The 21,900-nt window shown below is 38.3% G+C and overlaps 1 protein-coding gene across 7 annotated transcripts in view; it reads right to left on the bottom strand.

Moving 5' to 3' along the window:
* RGS22 (regulator of G protein signaling 22) overlaps positions 1–9,786 on the bottom strand; it is a 69,983-nt gene extending 60,197 nt beyond the window's left edge. For 4 of the 7 annotated variants that reach the window (XM_064647744.1, XM_064647773.1, XM_064647782.1 and 1 more), the window contains exons 1-3: positions 9,649–9,786; positions 8,955–8,983; positions 4,654–4,716 (exon numbers count right to left, since the gene is read on the bottom strand). In XM_064647744.1, coding sequence (XP_064503814.1) covers positions 4,654–4,716; positions 8,955–8,983; positions 9,649–9,673 — 117 coding nt within the window. In that variant the 5' untranslated portion in view covers positions 9,674–9,786. The remainder of the gene's footprint in view (positions 1–4,653; positions 4,717–8,954; positions 8,984–9,648) is intronic. The other 3 variants (XM_064647754.1, XM_064647763.1, XM_064647734.1) reach the window with 1 other exon arrangement.
* Between the last annotated feature and the right edge of the window lie 12,114 nt (positions 9,787–21,900).

The raw sequence follows: 21,900 nt of genomic DNA, 5'->3' as shown, positions 1-21,900 counted from the left end.
AAGTTATACACTTAACTGAAGGCAAGACAAATTTCTCTCAGTCCTCCCATAACAGAAACCAAAACAGCATCCATCACCATGTTGCCAGGATATCAGACATATAAATCTCACTGTTCTCTGTCTTAACAGTTTTCAGATATACTTAACTTCAGATACCATTAACTAGTGTGTAAATATGCTAACCCCATTTCAGACCCAAATAACATAGTTTGATCCCAAGAGAAACAGAATGACCACAGCTTGGCTGCTTCTTAGGTTAAGGGTGGGAATGAATAGAGATCTCACCCAGGAACTTTGCCAAAACTTCCTTAAGACGGGTATGTCTGTATCATAAATAAATGTCAGTGAGAGTCCAGACCAGCATTTGAGCAGCAATGTGAAGTGTCTGGAAAATTCACACTACACACAGTCAATGCAAATCTCCCATTGACTTTAGCAACTTCAGCCTTTCCCTTCTGCTGATGAGCTAGACAAAAGTCACAATCACACATCACAATCTAATTAAGAGAGAAGAGAAAAATATTTACAGTAAACATACTATCAGTAAGAAATTAAGTCAGGAATGCTTCATTTGCTTCCTTGAATGTCAAAAACATGAACAAGTTTTAGTCCTGGGTAAGTCTCAACATAACATGCATGTAGGACCTTACTTAAGACAAAGCCTTTTTCAGGGAGGCATCTGCAGCCTCCCTCCACACACCTGGAGAAGATAAAACTAATGAGCATGCACTGATGCCTTGATTTGATGATTTGATGCATGGAATTATTCAAAGTCAACTTCAAAACAGTGAAGGGCCTGAACCGTGCAGCAGAGTGGATTGCTTTTTTGCTTTCTGCCCTTTCTGTCATCTGCTACTCGTAAGCCAGGTCTGGTTTTATTCTTGACAGCACTAGGTTTTCAGGATCATTCTGTCTTCAGAAAGACAGGCCCAAGCTTTGTTACTTGGACTTTAATTGTTTTCAGAATCATCACCTGCAGCAAATGCTGGATCCCAGACTACTTGGTGGAGATTTTATATAGTGAGAACAACTACCAAATCTGAGGTTGATAATATTGTGGTCACTTGGCAGATTACTGCTGCTAGGGAAACCAACAGCCAGGGACTTGCAACCAAAGCATCATCTCCTGGATGTGCTTCAGCTGAGGCTCAGTTAGGTATTTCGTCTCTAGTGCAACAACTTGAGGTTTCAAAGAGGAGCAGCGTGCCTCCCTTAGGATCACTGCTAACTGGAAAATGAGGGGTAAGACCCCAGCATGGACTTGGGGTGGAACAAGCAGCAGGCAGCCTGCAGAGTGCAGGAGAAACAAGCTGACATTACTACACTTGCTTTCAATGCTGAGCTTGGATGGCAATTTCTGACTTCTGAATTTTCGTTCCTGACTAAACATATTCTTGGATGTTTTTAATACGTGGATCAAAGATTCAAATTCTAGGGCTGCCTGACCACCAGTAATGGAAATGTATCAAGGCCAATGTTTCTCTTAAATCTTTCATTTTACATTAGTTACTAAGGAAGGTGTAACTCGTTTGTGTGTCATGTAATTGGTTTCTGCTACTGTGAAATCACTGTATTACTGGCAATAACTGCCCTCTTGAGGTTATTTGTATTACATCTTTCAGAAATATTTCTGTACAAACTATCCTTCATTACAGTATGTAGATCTTTGGAGTACTTAGATATTCATGTCAGATTGTATTAAATATCATTATAACAAGTGGATCACTTAAAGGATACACTGTAAATCAAAGCAAAAAAACCCATGAAAAATCTGCTGCTGCTATAGCAAGTCCCCAGTGATACAATTTTCCGTATGCTAATGGTGCCTCATAAATCAATGCAGAGGCAGCCTCTTAAAATAAGCATATGCTACCCCTGCTTTCTTGTATCAAGTCACACAATATTTTTAGTTTAACTTGTTGCCTAACTACTAGCACACCTGGGTAATACTGTTCCCAGGCAACAGCATATAAGCACAACAAGAATAAAGCAATGGAAATTTCAATGCGGTGTTTTAGTAGAAGCCTTCTGAGAAGGAGAGGAAAATTGGGAATGTAAGGTATTCAAACCACAGAACTCAAGGCATTAAAAGAACTTAATCCTGAAGAGGGTAAATACTTAGGAAAAGATCAAAGAGAAAATAAAACCAATTATGAGAACATTACAGTTAAAAATAGATAATAGAGCATCTGTTTTCATGAAGATATGTAAATATGTGTAAGAGAGACCATGTGTCATCTTAGAAGCTACCAAGATTACCAGCGTAAAATAGTGTTTACCCAGGAGTGACTGTGCACTCTTTTCTGTGGGCTTCAGAGCCATCAGGAGTGCCTGGACAATTGCTGCGGTTTAGAGCTGCTGAGCTGCGCCAGGACTGTGGGCTGAGGAGCCCTCTGAGGCCAAGGAGAATTTTGGCCTCTAACAGATGTCCTGAAATCTGTTCATGTCCAAGGATACCGAGAGACTAAGCAAGCTGAACTTCTTACCCACTCCGTCCTCTGAGATTTGGGGAAAACTTGAAGCATAGTTTCCAAATAAGCAGCAAAGGCATAAAGGACGGTATTCCTGCGCTAAGAACAATCTGGCACATGGAAGGAGGCCTGGGTTTAAAAGCTAAATAGTTAGGCTTGGATTTAGTCAGATATCATAGAAGAGCTGCAGGGGGGAGGTGGAGGATGTTGGAGAAAGAAAAAGCCCCAGCCCCTCTCACCACACACTTTCTTCCATCTGTGTCTCTCCAGCTTTGAAAAAATTATTCTTAGGAATCTTGCAGTGTGGTGAAAGCACATAAAGGCTGAGCTCCTGAGAGAAGTTAGTATTGGTGCTATGCACAAAATCTACATATCTGAATATCTTCCGATTCTATTTTAAGCTTAAAAATTGGCATGGGGGGCCCATTCTATCACCTTTAGTTGTGCAATTTCCATTATATGTGTACATTTACACAAATCTGTGATGTGGCTTAGAGAGCACAGCTATGTCTAGTTCAGTTTGGTAAGCCAAATCATTCAGTTATGAATCATAACTGAATTTATTTCACTAATGGCTGCACCAGAGTATGAGGCCCAAGGAGCATCAAGAAACATTCTGCCCCTTCCTAGCACTGGTGGTGGTTCCTACCAAGCGAGTTGCAGGAATGGGTATATGTTCTTGTAGTGTAGCCTGTTGGACTGCAGTGCCTTAGGAGGGGGACAGGCTGTGGGACAGCTCTGTGGTACATTGGGTGGGAGCCACGAGTGACACTGTGGAAAACCTGTGCCACTTGGCAAGGGAGTATGGGTGTAAGTTGTGGGGATGATGAGAATGGGGACAAGTCAAGGCCAAGACTACAAAGATGAAGTTGGATGATGTTGCCATATTGAAGGAGCAGGACCATATATTTGACTCTCATGACAATGTGGGGAAGCAGTATAGTTGATGGGGAAAAGGAGCAAAATATAGGGCAACTAGTTAAAAATAGGGCACTGGATATGGTAGTCTAACTGTAACTGGATCAGCACACAGATTATAGTGTAAGCCTGCACACTTCTAGCTGCAGATGGGAGAGGAAGAGGAGGGAAGTGCCAACTTTGAGGCCTTCAAAGCCGTGAATAGAAATAGAGTTGGTTTTGAGCTTAAATGTATATTAATCACTGAGTGCATTGCCACAAGATTGTAAAAGGACAAACATTTGTTATATCATCATGATGTGATACTGGAATAGAATTGGACTCCTTATACTTTTAAAATAAGTATTTATGTGTCTTTTTCATTTCCTATTCTTATTATTTTAGTACACTGCGATCTAAATAAATAATTAATAACATAAATTTAAATACATAAATAGCCTGGAGGTCCTGGTGGACAACAAGCAGTTCATGAGCCAACAGTGTGTCCCTGTGGCCAAGAAGGTCTGGTGTACATTAGGAGGAGCATTGCCAGCAGCTCGAGGGCTCCTCAGTACAAGAGAGACATGGAGCTCCTGAAGGAGGTCAGGCACAGGGTGACAAAGACCATTAGAAGACTGGAACATCTCTGTTATGTGGAAAGGCTGAGGGAACTGGGCCCATTCAGCCTCAAGAACAGACAAATGAGAGGGGCCCTTATTAATGTCTGTAAGTATCCGAAGGGAAGGTGTCAAGACGATGGAGCCAGGCTCTTCTGGGTGGTGCTGAGCAATAGGACAAGAGGCAAGAGGCGGAAACTGATGCACAGGAAGTTCCACCTGAACATAAGGAAGAACAACTTGCCTGTGCGGGTGACTGCACACTGAACAGGTTGCCCAGAGAGGTTATGGAGTCTCCCTCACTGGAGATATTCAAGAACTGTCTGGATGCAATCCTGTGCCATGTACTCTAGGATGACCTGCTTGAGCAGGGAGGTTGGACCAGATAACCCACTGTGGTCCCTTCTAGCCTTACCCATTCAGTGATTCTGTGATTCTTTAGCTTAGCAAAATAAAATCTGTCCTCAGAAGTCCAGATACTGTGCTACTTTTCCAGATACTGATAATATTGAGCAGTAAGAGTTGCTACCATTGAAACACAGACATATTGTAAAAGTCATTTAACTAGCAAGCAGCAAAATGTAAAATTTTCTAAGATGGATTAAGTTACTCTTAATTTTAGTATGGTGTTTCTTGAATTTTGCAAGGGATTTCTGTAAGGTACTTACCGGAAGACTCAAAAATTCATTAAAGTAGTCCACAAGCATATCATCTGTGGCTAAGCATTCCTCCTATAGAAAGACAAAACCACAAAAAGCAAGGCTTGTAGTAATCTGTGCTAACATGGTTTGAATGCACTATTCCTTCAAACAATGTTTTTTTCATGAGATATGACATGGAAACTTTTGCAAAATATTATTTTCCACTTTTGAGAATATAATCATTGCATCACTGTTATATTGCAACCATTGCACACTCCTGAAATCCTTAGCAATTTAAAAAACACAAACAAAGGTAAATCCTATGTCAATAAATTTACAGATAAAGCCTTCATAAACCCAACAGCTTCTAAATGCTGAAAATCTGGATGTTTATTTTTGAAAAAATGTGCATAAGCTAACAGTCTAGAAATTCCCTACATTGTACCTTTCTCTCTTTCACTTGGAAAAAAGGGGAATTCACCCAGGGCCACCAGGGCCACCTTCTGCTCTCACACTGATGCTTGGGGATGTTTGGGGAATAAAAGGGAGTTCTCTGACCTATATTTTGGCTTAACAAGCAAGCCGTGTATGCCATACTTTGAACCTGACAGAACTGGGAGGCTTCCTGTTCATCTCATCAGAAGTGAAGACTGCATCTGCAGGTGTTTTTGTATCCTTTCTGACCTCTGCATTTTAAATCCTGCTAACATGACTCAAAAAATTTTGAATAGAAATTGAATTTTTTTTGCTGTTGACAAACCCAAAATTATGGATCCAAATCTTACTTCTACTGTACTCAATACCACCACCATCCCCATTTCAATTCAATAGAGGGTAAAAGTAGAACATTATTCCATTGGTCTTCAGATATCTGTCTTCAGTATAATGAAGACACCTAAATATTTTTTATAGTTTCTAGAATATTCTTATTTCTGCCTTGCAAGGCAAAAAAAATGCACCTAAATCTGATGTATTTGCCAATATCAGCAAAGGTCTTGTGACACAAATCTTTTTTCTCTTTCTTAAGTTCATAGCATTGAACTGCACTAGTGAGGAACAGCAGTAAAGAGAGGTTATGCACAGTGTACATCATATCAAGTGTAGGCAGGCAGTATCTTGATCTAAACCCCACTGGTATAAACAGAGACAGCTCAGGCTCAGGTAAGGAAGAAATCTGAGCTAACATACTTTAATATCAACTCAGGAAGGCTCTTGTTTGCTGCACAAGTCAGAACCAGACCTGATGGTGTTTGCCTGGCCCTAGTCTGCCAACATTTATTCCTTAGTACTTGTGGTTGCTCTTGTGACTGATACAGGACAGGCAAGTTAGCTCATGCTCTTCCCTAGAAAATGCTGGCAACGCTGAAAGCAAGGCTTTCTGCATTACAGAGGTCGTGCTTTATTTGGACCACAGGCTTGTGGCCCAATGCAATTGCAGTACCATGCACCTAGAGATCTTTGGGCACTGATTAAACAGGAGGATTTATTTACGACTATGCAGGTAACATGTGTTTTTAATTTCCCAAGGATATAATTCTCTGTAGTTCCATATAACAGCAAGAAATGTAAACACAGTGGTTGATTAATCAATAAAATGTTTATGATCTTATTAATGCAAGCTTTACTACTCACTGATCTTACTGCATCTATACACAACAAACTTTCCTCTGGTTTTGGAGGGTTTTTTGTAGACAGTCTTATTTTCACTTGAAATCACAGTTGCACCTTCATATTTGCACATTATAAGTTTTGGAGTTGCATGTACAATACTATAGCTTAGATTTTTGTGTCAGGAAGCATTTTGTTTCATCTTTCCTGCTGCACAGTCTAAATTGTCTAAATTATGACTATAAAAAGCTGCCTTTCATGAAGAACTGCAACTGGAGGTTAAGGTGTGCTAAAAATTGGTCCAAAACTGTTTCATGCAATTTTTGTATGAATATGAATATCTTGAGCCTGATTTCTATCACTCTTTTAACATTGAAAGGAATTTTAAAATCATTTTGGGATGGTATACAATAATTTCTTAGGTATTTGCTGAAAACAAACCTAATGACTTCTATCTATAGCATTTGATACCTTTCTCTATTACTGCCATCATGAAAAAGTACAGAAACACAGAAATATTATTAGACATCAAAGGGGAAGTTGAATGTGGATAAAAGTAGCACCATATTGCAAGATTTGCATTTCATGTTGCAGCACCCACTAAAACGATAAATACCTCTCCACCCTTGACAAATATATAAAACATGACATCTTTAAATGTCAAAAGCTGAAAGTTAATATAAAACCCTATACTAAATAGAACTCTGACAGCTTCATGCCTGCGTGTGAAGTTCACCTGGAGCCAGACATATCTAGTCATATTAAGAAGCCTGCAGAATCCGGGTTTAATGCAATCTAAATATGCAGTTAGGAGATGCTCTCATGTACATATTTATATATGTCAGATACATTTTATGTATAGAATCATAGAATCATAGAATTGTTTAATTGTAAAAGACCTCTAAGATCATCAAATCCAACTGTTAACCTGGCACTACCAAGCCTACCCCTAAACCATGTCTCCAAGTGCAACATCCACATGTCTTTTAAATACTTCCAGGGATAGTGACTCAACCACTTCTCTGGGCAGCCTGTTCCAATGCTTGACAAAACTTTTGGTGGCAAAATTTTCCTAATATTCAACCTAAACCTCCCCTGGCACAGCTTCAGGCCATTTCCACTTTTTCCTATTGCTTGTTACTTGGGAGAAAAATAACTGCATCTGCAAACTTGCTGAGGGTGCACTTGATCCACTCATCCAGGTTGTCAGTAAAGATATTAAATAGGACTGGCCTCAGTACTGAGCCCTGGGGAACCCCAGTAGTGTCCAGCTGCCAACTGGATTTAACTCACTCCATTCACCACCACTCCCTGGGCATGGCCATTCAGCCAGTGTTTTTACCCATAAACAGTGCACCTGTCCACATCATGGGAAGCCAGTTTCTCCACAAGAATGCTGTGGGAGATGGTGTCAAAGGCGCTACTGAAGTCCAAGTAGACAACATCCATAGCCTTTCCCTCATCCACTAAATGAGTCACCCTGCCAAGTGTGATCAGATTTGTCAAGCAGGACATGTTTTTCCTAAACCCATACTGGCTGGGCTGATCCCCTGGTTGTACTGCACATGCCACGTTATGGCACTCAAGATGACCTGCTCCATGATGTTCTCCAGCACCAATGTCAGGCTGACAGGCCTGTAGTTCCCCGGATCCTCTTTCCCACCGTTCTTATAGAGGAGCTTCACATTTTCCAACTTTGTCACCTGGGACCTCCCAGCTGACCAGGACTGCTGGTAAATGATTGAAAGTGTCTCAGTGAACACTTTCACCACCTCTGTCAGTACCCCTGGGTGAATTCCATCTGGCCCCATGGACTTGTGCAGGTCTAAGTGGCATAGCAGGTCACTGGCCATTCCCTCCTGGATTATAGGGGCTCCATTCTTCTCCCTGTCTCTGTCTACCAGCTCATGGGCACCTTGACAATTACTGGTCTTATTGATAAAGACTGAGGCAAAGAAAGTATTAAGTACCTCAGCCTTTTCCTCATCCTTTGTCACTATGTTTCCTCCCACATCCAGCAAGGATGGAGATTCTCCTTGGCCCTCCTTTTGTTGTTGATGTATTTGTAGAAACACTTTTTGTTGTATTTTACAGCAGTGGCCACATTAAGTTCTATCTGGGCTTTGACCTTTCTAATTTTCTCCCTGCATGACCTCACAACATCCTTGTGATACTCCTGAGCTGCCTATCCCTTCTTCTCACTGAGTTCCAGCCAAAGTTCTCTTGTCCTTTCTCACCCCTGGCTTGTCTTTTGGCATATGGGGAAAGCCTGCTCCTCTACCTTTAAGATTTACATATATTTACATATTTATATATATATATTTACAGATTTATATATACCTTTCGAACAAGACGACAAACATCAGGGAACTCCTAAAATGAGCTATGAGCAAAGACCAGAAAATGCAAAGTAAGGAGATTGTTAAATCCATCCATCCATCATGAACCTTCCAGTTGATTGTTTCCTTCCTTCATCCTGATTGTCTTTCTTTTCTATTTCCATCTTTATTCTCCATAGTCTCTTGTTATTCTTTTTCCTAATTATTTTAAAATTAAGTATTATTTTGTCTGAGAAAATTGTAAGAAATTACTCAGTACTCCATACTTACAAAGCAAAGAAATGAGAAAAGAGACAACAGTTTCCCAAATGGTTTTGTTGCTTTTTTTGCTCTATAGTTGCACAACAAAAATAATGATCAAGCCTTATAAAGCATACTTACGAACACTTCTTCTGTTATACATGGAGGTTCTGAAAAACATAAATGAAATAGCGTATGTTATCCAAGCAATACAGTCAAGCTGGTTCAACTAGGATTACAATACAGAAACAAAAAGTATTGAGGCGTGACACCCTTTCCCGGATATTCTGAAATAAAATTACTTAGCCTGAGGAAATAAAATAAACTAAAAACATGCAGTAATGTTGACCCATGCATAAAAAGGTTAACTACCACAAGAATTATTTAAATATAATTCAAGTATTATTTAACTATGTTATTTCTCATACATGTCAGTTAACTTCTTGTCAGCTTTCCTCTGCAAAATTGATTACTAGAAGCTAGGTGGTTTTAATGAAAATACAGATTTATATGAGACTCTTGGAGCTTTGAACAGTGAATATTAAGAAATATCTGATAAAATTAAGAAGATACAATTGTGAATGTTCCCAGATAACCAAATCTCACTCATTCTAGGAGAATACCCTATCTTTTGTGATGCTATTTGAAGGCAGCAAAGTTCTCTCTGCAGAGCAATAAATTCTGACGGGAAAGTTTAAACCCGGCGGTTCAAAATCCCGCTCTTTTCGTGTCACCACCTCTGTGTCTGTCTGTACCCCTGGGGCCGTCACCGTGGGGCCAGACCCCTCGTCTGACACGGATCCAGCCCATACCCTGCGTGGAAATTGCGACGTACCTGTGGTGAGCCTCTTCGACTGCATCCTGGAGCTGCCGACCTCGGCCGCGGAGGTGAAACGCCGGAGGGCAGAGCAGCAGGAGCAGCTGCGGAACCGCCGGGCCTGGCCGGGCCTGCGGCCGCCGCGGACAGCGCGGCGGGGTTGCCATGGCGCTGCGGGCGGCACCGCCTCAGCCGCAGCCGAGCGCCCGGGGGGCGATCGTCCCAGAGGAGGTGCCTGAGAACCAGGAATGAATCTGAGGATACTTGTAGCCAGAAATGAAATTAAACTCTCCGAGGATGGTAGTTTCTTCCTTGGTTCGAGGGGGTAACTCCAGGATATAAGGAAAAGGCACGTTTCTGGAATGGTCAGTGAAAGCTGTGTGCAAAGAAGGAATTCGGGCTCCTATTTGAGGATTTCAGTGGGCTTTAGGTGTTCCACAGCTGGGACCTGATAAACATCCTACCTAGAGAGTATCTGATACTAGAACTGCATAAATCCTTCAGGGGTTTTTGGCATGAAAGTTCTCTCAAAGGTTCTCCACTGCTGCTTATTTCCAGACCAGCACTGCTTTTAGTAGCTTAGCAAAAATCCCGCTGGGATCAGTTGTACAAGATGCCATCTATGCAAGTTAAGTGAAGGGCTCCTTTGAGAGGCCTAATCCATCCACTGTGCTCAGGAAGTGCCCAAAATGTACCAAGACCCTCCCATTCCCAGCAAAATCTGTCATTTGTGCCCCCTTTCATGGAATAGTACAGTATCTCCAGCCATACACCTCAGCTGTGAAAAAAAGTTCTATTTTAATTCATACATGACTTTGGTGGAATTCATAAGTAAAAACTGCACATGCTCAGGGACTGCAACTTAACATCCAGGAACTGATGGCTGTTCAAAATGAACAAGCAGCAAATCAAATATAATTGAGGTAGGGAAAATGGCTTCATCTCCTAGAAACAAATGATATTTTGCACCCTCTACTCCAGATGTGTCTTCCCACTCCTGGGGATGCCTGCCCAAATACCACAGTCACTGCTCTAATTGCTAAATGTCAGAATGATACTTCTAATTGTCTTCATGTAATATTGTTAGGTGTCTGATCAGCTTTTTAGGGTGGTTTGGGTTTGGGTTTTTTTCATTTAAGGGGAGAAAAGTATTTCCAAAGACCTAAGAGATTAGCTGAATAATGTCTTAGTCAAGATACACATTTCAGTCAAAAGTTTTGTATGTATGTGAAGAGCATATTCAAGAGAAGCAAAGAATTAAATATAAAAATTCAAACAAATGAGCTATGGACAATTTAAATATTATTACTCTGATGAAGTATTAACTATTTTTAAGTTCTTTGTATGTGGATTCTATTCAATAAAACATGACAAACAGTAATTTAATGCTTAATGACATACACACACTTTCCTAGTGCTATATATGGGGACATGTTCTATTGTCACTATGAAATATTTCAAATAGGTACACCTAATGTATATGTAAGAGAAATATGCTTTGCAAGATAGCCCATAAAAGGTAAAGTTAAACCTTCGCAACAGGCAGAAGAATTGTACTCCATTGTATCATCTGGCTGGATTGTCTCATAACCAAACTACTTAATATGATTTTAAGTTTAGGCTAATGTTGATTTCACTCATTTTCCCCAGCCCCTTTTTCTTTCTGATGTAGACATAAACATAGACTTCAGTGTATAACTTTCTCCTAAACTTCCCTAGTTGCTTGTATTTTTCAAAGAAAAAACAATGGAAACATGAATGAATATGCCTTTTTTTTTTAATTAGAAGTGGAAGCTACAAGTCAGCTTAGATACAACTGAAGTCTGTAAAGGATTCAATTAAAAAATAAAATAAAATAAAATATAATAAAATAAAATGGTCCTTTTTCTCTCCTTCTGTCATCTACTATATTTCAATATAAAACTCTTAGGTCTTTATGCTTTTTGTCATGTGCTTCAAAGATGACATTTTGGATTAAGCTCATCAGGAAATACACACTGTACTCTCTCATGGAGAAGCTGTCAGCAGTCGTCATCACTTTCTCATAATCTTACTTAACAACACACACTTAGGTCAAATACTTTGTGTATATGCATTTCAGTCCTGATTTTATATTGCCAGTTGAAAGTTCACCAGCTGCAGAGGCTGAGATATAAAGATTAAGCTCATTTTCCTCATTTTTCACGTTTTTCTCTTTCCATACTCTTCTTTTAATTTTTGTTATTATCTATCTTAGCAGAAGTGCAGGCCCACAGAATGTTTCATAAATATAGTCAAAGCCATGATCTATCCCAAAACACATCTGATCTTGTAGAAAAAAATGAATGGCTAGGTAGGAAGGAGAATAAGTTCTAAAAAAGATGATACCAGTAAAATACTAGACAAAGAAAGGCAAAATAGTAAAAGTATGTCTTAAACTGTTAGATTTTTTTAGAAAATGGTAATCTAGAAAAAGGCCTGCACAGGAAGAGATCTGCACAGGAAGACAAGTGAAAGGAAAACATAAATTGGTCCACTTCATACCTGCTGGCATCTTCCTCCCCTGCTCATTACTGAAGAGCCATTTGCAGAGGTGAACTTTCAGTCAAGATTTAAATCTGTTCTTTCCTCTTTAATTTTCCGAAATTCATACTTTTGGCCATTTATCAGGGAGAGCATTTCAAAATATTACCCAGGCAAAACAGATCTAAACTGCTGAGAGAACTTTTTGCACTCAAAGAACCACACGTATAAGCTATGCCAGCTTCCTGGGTGAGCAAATCTCCTTGGGATTTGTGCAAATAAAGATAAGACATAAAATGAATTGCTTTAGTAAATCCAAATGCACACTTGCATTTCTAGGTGTGAAACAGTGTTTGATTGCTGGCAGTGGTCACAATGAAATCATGAACATTCTCATAATTAATTACTAATTCAAAAGGAAGTAAATACTACTAACAAAAATGCAGATACACCTTTGGAGAGATTCTCAAAGACAGCTATTGATTTTCAATAGAAGTGCCCAATCTCAAACATAAGTGGGCATTTCTTCATGTGATATCTTTAATACCTAAATATCTTAACAGAAATCCAACTTTAGTTAAATGTAACTACTGTTTCCTTTTTTGGATGATTACCACATAGATTTCAACTTTGCATTTGAAAGCAATGATCTCATAAACTGAAAACAGGTGCTAGGAAACCTATTTAAATATTGACTGCAGAAGTGCAAAAATGGGAGTCAGACACTGAGAGGGAAGTACAAATTTATTGTCATACAGCTGGACCTGAAATGCCTTAAATTATTCCATTGGCAAAATACCAGAGGCTGCCTCTTGTGATGGTACAGCCTGTGTTGAATCTGATAGTTCTAGTCTACTGGCACAGTTTAATGCAATGTTGTGGCTGTCAGAAAAAGTTAATGCGAACACCTGAGGAAATTATTATATACAAGCAGTCAAAAGAATTCTAAAAGGAGGAAAAAAAAACCCTTCCCAAAGATAGCCTAGGTGAAGAGAAACAAGTGTTTAAAAATAAAATAGGATGGGCCAATGGCATCCCAGCCTGTGTCAAAAATAATGTGGCCAGCAGGACCAGGGCAGTGGTTGTCCCCCTGTACTCAGCACTGGCGAGGCTGTACCTTGAGTCCTGTGTCCAGTTCTGGACCCTTCTCTACAGGAAAGACATTGAGGAGCTGGAGTGAGTCCAGAGAAGGATAACAGAGCTGGTGAATGGTCTGGAGCACAAGTTTGATGAGAAGTGGCTGAGGGAGTTGGGGGTGTTTAGCCTGGAGAAGAGGATGCTCACTCTCTACAACTACCTCAAAGGAGGTTGTAGCGAGGTAGGGGTGGGGCTGTTCTCCCAGGTAGCAGGCAATAGGACAAAAGGAAATAGCATCAAGTTGTGCCAGAGAAGGTCTAGATTGGACATTAGGAAAAAAATCTTCACCAAAAGAATGTCAAGCACTGGAACAAGCTACACAAGGAAGTAGTTGAGTCACTACCCCTGAAGGTATTTAAGGGATGCGTAGAGTGGCACTTAGGGACATGGTTTAATGGTGGAATTGGCAGTGCCAGGTTAAGGGTTGGAATGAATGATCTTAGAGGTCTTTTCCAACTTAAAGAATTTTATGATTCTAGAAATGGTAAAGGAAGAAATGTGACATCTTTGGGCTATCAACATTAGAAACCTTTTACTACTGGAGGAGAGTTTCAGAGGGAAGTCCAAAGAGCTTGACCTCTACAAAAGTCTTTATTTGGATAGTCACTGGAGAATACTTTTTGACTTTTCCATGCCACCAATGGCCCAAGGATTCCTATAACAATTTTATATTATCAGGACAATGTAGAGGTGTTATATCAAATTTAAAGGCTTTAAGTAAGGTTTGATTTCCATTTGCCTAACATGGGTCTTGGTCTTAAGTAAGGGGTTTTTTTTAACATAAAGGGAATACAGAGACATACCTGGAAAGTGAACCAGAATTTGGAAGGACCACATAGCAGTTTGTGATACACACTTGTACTCTTATTACCTCCTACCTGCCAGCTGCCTACTTCATAACTGCAGACATCTGATTCCTTCATAAATTTGTATTAGTGTCTTAAGGCATAACTCCTAGAACTTTAGGAGAATATCATGCTGCCTCTTCTGATTTTGGAAAGGAGCATTAAGACTTAGTGCAAAAACTATTCAGTAAGATTATGAAATAGTTATTAGAAATAATAATAATAGAAATAAATTATTTAGAAATAATTATTAGAAATAAGGTATTAAAGTCAGTCTGCAAAGATAATATGAAAATTAGGAAAGAACTACTAGAACCACAGCTATCAAACCACATACAAGATAAAAACATTGGCATAGTGTATAAGTTTACATCAAGGCAGAGAGAGCTTTTTGCTAGCAGCCCTACTAGAGTTGATGTAGCATATCTTTCTGCTGAAATATAAGATGCAGATCAGAAGAAACTGTGACAGTTATTTCTTACAGAGATTTCACTGTCAGGGGACGCATCCAAAATTTTTGCACTGTGTACAAAAGTTTAAATTGTTATTGTCTATTATCTATTTTTCATGTAGATAAGCTGGAGTCACAGTTTGTAATACATTTGGCTGCGCTAATTTAAGCTTTTCAAGTTTACCACCACTTCTTACTTTTCATTGGGCAAGTAAATTTCTCACAATTTATTTTTATGGGGCTACTTGCAGCTTGGTTTAAGTCAGGTGAGTTTCTTGATCTTGGCTTAGCAGGTGATCCAGTCCACTAAAGGTCCAACGCAAGAGGCATATGAAGAAGCTTCAGCAGATAGGAATAACATATGCCAATATGTTATAACTCCTTTAGCAAATCATCTCCTGGCAGCAGGTGTCATATACCCGATAAGAAACACTAAATGCATGCGTGTCTTCCCAGTCTTGCTATCAGACAGGTGTCAACAACAGTCCCCAAACCCAGGATTCCCCAACTAAGTTAACCATGTAAGATATTACTGATGCATCAACCCTGGGGATAGCAGCACTACTGTTTGTGACAAAACATCCTACTGACCACCAGTTACCACCTTTTTGTGTTAAACTGCCATGGCTGCTCTGGAGTTCTATAATGAACCGGGTTGGGGAACTGATCCCGTGGGGAAAAAAAAAAGAAGAAAAAAAGAAAAATATTTCATGTTCATCAGCTTCCAAGTAAAGAATAAAGAACACATTAAGTTACTAAATTCTCACCCAGCCTTCATTTAACAGACTAAAAATAAAAACAAACAAGCAAACAAAACCACTGCCATTCTGATATTGTTTAAAATATGTTATATGGGAATAATGAGTCTCTTCCCAATTTGAGTTTAAAAAAGTTAATGTTTTCCCTTTCTTATTCACTAAAGCCTTCAGAACATCAAGTAAGTATGAACAGAATGCATGCAATATTTTTCCTATGATCATTTCTAAATCATGATAGAGGAAGCATTTGTACACTATTCATACTTCATAAAACCATATTGGATTTTATTATCAAATATATTTTCCATACTTAGGGAATAAAGTCCAGAGTGTGCAGTCCTGAAACTATCAATTCTCAAACCTTTAACTGCAACACTTTCATGGGAGAGTTATGTTTTGTAGCCAACCCCAGACTGGCGTGGAGGTTGCTGGATAATCCAAGTTCATGGTTGAGAGAGGAACTGAGCCTGGAGGCACTGTTTAGGCCAATCTGTGATTCTGTGATTTTGCCTGGTTGCTGTAGGACCTGGCTATGCGCCCTGCACAGCTTCACCTTGTAAAGGAGGCCCTGGAGAAGTAATACCATCCGAATTACTTCCCAGGATACCACTCCTCTCGTAGATTTTGGTATGCAGCTCCTGGGGGCAGGAATTATGGCCACTGTTGCTTTAAGCCACTCAAAACATTTTGCATTTATAACGTTGAGTTAGCTGCAAGGTTTAAAGCAAGAAGAAAAACAACTAAACTTCTGTTCTGTAAGAAAAATCTTTGCTGCCCTCTTGTGATGAAAATATTTTATCAACAGCATTTGAAATCGAAGACTATTTTCAGTGAGAAAACAGTTCAACCCTTAATATTGTTTCACATTTAAGTAAGTTAATTGAGCAAAGCATTTCAGGAATGAGTTTGTTTTATTGTTATCCATTCTATGTTGTATGCTATTCTCCCTGGACTACTTTATGACAATTATTTAAACCAAGGAAAAAGTCCAGAACAGGAATTTAACAGTGAGCATTTCCATTTGGAGCACAAAACAAGATCCATCATACTCCCTCTTATTATGCATATTTGAATACAGAGTCTCAAACATTTTCTTGACAGAAACACTTCCAACAGGACAGCTGAAGTGTTATTGCATCCCAATGATATTTTTTGTACACCACAACAGAATACGTAACAGAAAAACGATAAAGGAAAATTAAACCTGAAATTGCAGTATTTCATGGGATTGCTGCTTTTAGACAAATCTTTTCCAAAGAGGGGAGAATGTTCTCAACACAAGCAAAACTCATGTTCAAAAGCCAAAGAAGTTGCTATTGCCAAAGTTTTTGTAGCATCTAATCTATCAAAATGTGCACCAGGAAAATGTGATTCATACTAGAGGAAAACTTTCTTTTGTATCCCAGTGGTCTACAGATAGGCTGGGTACTGAGCCACTGAGTCCTGGCAGAACAAAAGACTTCCAGGAGATGTGTACTTTAGGCCCTAAATAATCTATTACACCCAGTTCAGCACTTTAGGAATTCTAATGTCTGCTCAGTAAACATGAGATAGAAGTCCTCCATTTGGGCAACACCAGCACTTTAGAATGATAATTAACATTTTTGCTAAAGTGGAAGACCACTGCATAACTGAGTAATTCAGCAATAACCTTCCAGCTCCAAATGATAACTTTTAGCAAGCATTACTATGCTTATCTTGTGAACTACTGCTTGCCAACTAGCTATCCCTCTTTTCCCAAAAGTTACTATCCTTCTACCATTTCAGCTGGTTCTAGTCATGGCACAATGTCTAAATTTAAATAGTTTATGGAAATAGATTTTTCATTATGATTCCAGAGTGAAAAGCAGCAATTGAAATACATGCACAGTTTCCACATCTTTTTGCCAGAGATTAAAAGTGCCTACAGAATTAAGAAACAAGACAATAACCCTCGCAGAACTGCTTTCAGAATGAGTGTTAAAGCACAGAGGGGAAAAATTAGAGGGGCTTTTAACATTTAAACTCCAGTCTCCAAGTCGGAAATCTAATTTTATATAAAACTTCCAGTGTTCAACAGTGTTTATAAGTTCATTAAAAATTCCATGGCATCTATATTTTCAGCTGAAAGTTGGTTTCATTATTAATCAGCCATTAGCACCCAGCTCAGTAAGGTCTTAGCAGCATTTAGGCTTCTGACAAGTTTGGGTAGGTTCTAACACTGTACAGAAGCTTGTCATAGAGGAAAATAAATGTGTTAAGTCTTTTTGTAATGAGAATTTCAACTAATCAGAGCTCAGAAAGTGAAAGTAAGCTTTGTTTTTGTTTTACTAAAAATAAACATGTCATTCCCATGAAGCAGTCAGATTCTGTTGGGGTATCTGACAAGTAATAACAGAATCTGCTAGATGCTTTGCATCAAAAAGTCGTGTAAGATTCAGTACAGACAAAAAATTTGCACCTGTAAAAAATATAATATCACATCAAATACTAAATCCTCACAAGACTGAAGCAGAGAAAGAAAAAAGCCTGAAGCTTAGCAGTACAAAGTATGAGGTTACACATTTAAGGTTCAGTAGAAATATGGGGGGAAAAATGGGATCTTTTCAAAATTTGTGGAAAGAAAGTGGGACTATTACACCTAGTGATTAAACTGTGATTGTGCAGAAGACATAAAAAAGAAATGCATTGGTCAAAGTATTTTCTTGTAGAGAAAAGAAAGCCTCAATGTTATTCAAGGTCTTGAGGAGGTTTTTACCTGGAATAGTTGTTGCATTGATTCAAAGAATAAATTCCAGTGGAAACAGTGAGGAGTTGTTTGACACAACATCTGTTGTTGGATTGTCTTAAGAGATGAGACTAAATTCTGAGTTTTTTGTTGGTGAAATAACATAATCATAACATTGGGAGGAACAAAAAGTCTAAGGGGAGGATCAGATGTACAGAAGAGCTATTTTAATAGTAGTGCTAAAAAAAAGGCAGCAGGTTAAGTGAATAGTAGACCAATCTGGAATAGGTCACTGATATGATCATTGGACAGTATTCTATCTAGTTTTAAGATAGAACTTGATGAGTTGACATGAGAGGTTGGCACAAGACTCCAGGAGTCCCTTTCTAATCTGACATTGCTGTATTTCTTCATGTGCCTATGAAACAGAAAGAAATTACTTCTTGTATTAAAATGAACCAACAAGGCCAAATTGCCAGAGATGTTCTAAAGAATAACCAATATGTGGAAAAGGGAAGTAATGTGCTGTATGTTGATGAGATCCTTAATTTAATTAACAAAATTTTTAGCTAGTTAATGATAAAACATACTAATATTCTCTAGCCTATAAACAATTAAAAAGATTTATAACAATTTTTTGCCTAAGCTCTTCGATACTTGTCACCAAGGAAAGAATGATCAGAGTCTTGAGTAACCTCAATTTCCTTCTCACAAACCACTTGAAGTTTATGGTTGCTGCTCCAAAAAAAAAGATTTATGAAGTACAATTCTTGCAGCAACCCCTGTCAGCAGCAAAGTTTACTTCTAATAATTCTATTTTAGAATTTAAATTCACAGGTCTGGTTGAAATCATCATCTTCAGAAAACTAAATTCATTCCCTGAGCAATTGCAGGCAGTATCACTTCTACCACTATAGGTCATGTCTGCCTGAAGGGAAGTAAGTACTGCAAAACTAAGGTTTTCAGCAGTCCAAATATATTCCAAAATGAAAGAAAATTCACTCCTCCTTTTCCAACAATCTATTGTCAATTTCAAGAACAATTTTTGAGCTGGAGAATAATTATGGGCTGGATATTTTAGAAAACACTTGACCATTGCCATTTCTACTCAAAGACCACTTTTGCATCCTTCTTCTCTGTGATAGCACTTGACCTCAGGTCTCCGAGAAATAATTCAGCCTAGTAGAAAAAGAAAGATGCTAGGCATGAATCCCTAGGCTCCCTGACACTCATAAGCTGTTTTCTTCTTGCCTTTTTTTTTTGGCTTTGTTGAAGGGGAGGGTTTATTTTGGGGTCTGGGGGTTGGGGTTTCTGAGGGGGAGTAGGTTGTTTGGTTTTGTGTTGAGTGTTTGGGTTTTTTATGAAGAAAGAGCTTATGTTCTTTTTTGTTGTTTCATTCAAGTTCAGACTCTTATAGCTTTATAGTATCTGATAGAGACTAATTGAGAAATACAGGATAGAGAAAAAAATATTCTAACATTTCAAAAGAAGTTACTTCCACTCCTCTACCCCAAATACTTAATTTCTGTCATAAAGCAATCATATAATGAAATAATTTTGATTCCTTTCACTCTTACTATTAGAGGCTTTTAGATATCTAATAGAATACAAGATATAGTACAGTTATGTTATTCTTTACCCACACATTGATTATATCACTGTTTTGTTTCTCCCTTGTGCCAAGGCATAAAGCTAATTTTTTAAAAAAAAATTTTTGAAAATCACTGTCAGAGAGGACCACTACCCAGAGATGAGAAGTCTGGCTTTCTCACTGTCCCCTACCTCTGGTGTAGCAGTGGATGACAGCAGAGAACACATTTCTAAATATGCTCTGAACATCAGAGCATATTCATGGTAGACTGAACTGAACAAGAGACGTGTGATTCAAGAAGACATTTTTGTGAGACAGGTTTAGTAGAAAAAAAAAACAACAACTTTCAAATATGTTGAAAGTGGAGAAAAATGTTTAAAATTGTGAAATAGGATTCAAGTACTTTTTCCTTTTCAAGCTACTCCTTGTTGAATAGACACTGTAAACATCAAAGAGACTACTACCTTCAAAAGATAAAGAATGCCCATAAGAAAACCAATTTACTACTCCATTCTCCCTGAATTATTCAGATTGTAGCAAAAGCAAACTCTTTGGAAAAGGTCACACAATTCTTACCAGATTTTCTCAAATGGAAAGGACACTGAAAAATTATCCTTAAACTGAAAATTGAGCTCCTATATAGTCTTCCATACAAAGGTGCACCTATTTTAGTAATACTTTCAGAACTATTGCACCTCATGCATTTCTAGACTGCACTGCAATATTCCACATCAGAAGGCAAGCTAAATCCTCTCACTGTCTGCCATAAGTCTCCCATCAATTTCAAGAATGCATTTAAAGCTTTTTTTTGTTTTGAGACATTTTAGAGATATGTATTGCTATTTAGCAGTTTAAATGCAGTGATGTCAATAGCAGACTGAAATGTTATGACATGCAGTGCTTATTCTGCATTGCAGTTACTAACATACCCTACTTTATTTGGTAGTTCAACAACAGGAAAGACAACTAATCCAAATTAGGTTATTAAAAACTATATATATTCAGATTCTAGTGTAATATAACTTCCTGCCTAGAAAGCTGTTCATCATGTCAGCTTAACCCTTAATAGAAACTATTAAACATTTCTAAAAATGTATAGTTCCTTAATTTATACCTAAGAAAAAAGGAACAAATCCAATGGTTCTTTGATCTTTATTAAAACTTTTAAATAGACCTTGAACACAAAGTTCTAAACAATTAGAGAAGTGAAAATTTTTAATGAAGTCATTTAGCCATTTTCCTACTGCAATCTCCTCCTCTGTAATGAATGTCATTCTTCCTAAACCAAAACTGTATACACATACCTCTATTCTCTAACTTGCCCCCAAATCCTTCATGTCAATTGTTCCCTCAGAATAGACAGAACCATTTTCAAGTCCGAGTCCTACCAGTGTAACCTGAGACAAGAATGAGGCAAAGACTCAGCAAATACAAATAAATATGGAATTAAAGTGCTGATACTTGTATGCATGCAATAAACATGATTTTCTGGCAGATATATCGGGTTGATCCCTTCTTTCATGATACCATTTTCAGTTAAATAGAGTTAGTACTAAAAATTCTATAGCGTTCTATTCGCTGTGTTGTTTCTCATCCTTCTAAATGCTGTGTGAAACTACTATTCCAGAAACCAAGTATGCTAGAAGTACTAACCAAATTACAAATCACAACAGTTAGAGATGAGAAATAAGAAGTGATATTTCAAGAACATCCTGAAGTGAATTGTCCTGGGCCATTTGTCTTAAACATCCAATAAAGGAAATAAAGGGGAAAAAAAGGAACAAAAAAAATCTTAAAATTTAAAATAAAGGGATGTGTGAACAAATATTAAAAGAGGCAAATATGCAACTTCTTGTTTACCTGAAAGCTCTTTTTAAAAAAAAAAAAAATCAGACTGCTTTTTAAATAGCTCAGTGTTACAGCTTACCTAAGAATACACACAGTAAAACAACATCACAAATAAGGCACAAAGGACAGCATCAGAGGGAGAGCAGGGAATAACCACCAGCTGACTACAAGTGTTCTGCAAGATGCTTGTTACAAACGAACTCTTTGAAAGGACAAGTAGGACAATATCAATTGTAGAGGCAAATTAATATTATATCTTCATAGAACAAGTACTGTGTCCATTTCTGTCACCTGTATTTCGAGCTCTTTATAATTGCTAGGAGGTTTAAAAGCAAAACAAAACAAGCACACACATAAAAATTATTTGAGGTCCAAGAGGTAGATTGAGTTAGTTTTCTGTAAAGGATCAGTATATTTAGTTCAAGAGAAAA

The sequence above is a fragment of the Pseudopipra pipra genome, chromosome 1 (genome assembly GCF_036250125.1).
Source record: "Pseudopipra pipra isolate bDixPip1 chromosome 1, bDixPip1.hap1, whole genome shotgun sequence".
Taxonomy (NCBI): domain Eukaryota; kingdom Metazoa; phylum Chordata; class Aves; order Passeriformes; family Pipridae; genus Pseudopipra; species Pseudopipra pipra.
The sequence above is the reverse complement of the archived record's forward strand: the minus strand, read 5'-3'. Positions and strand labels throughout refer to the sequence as shown.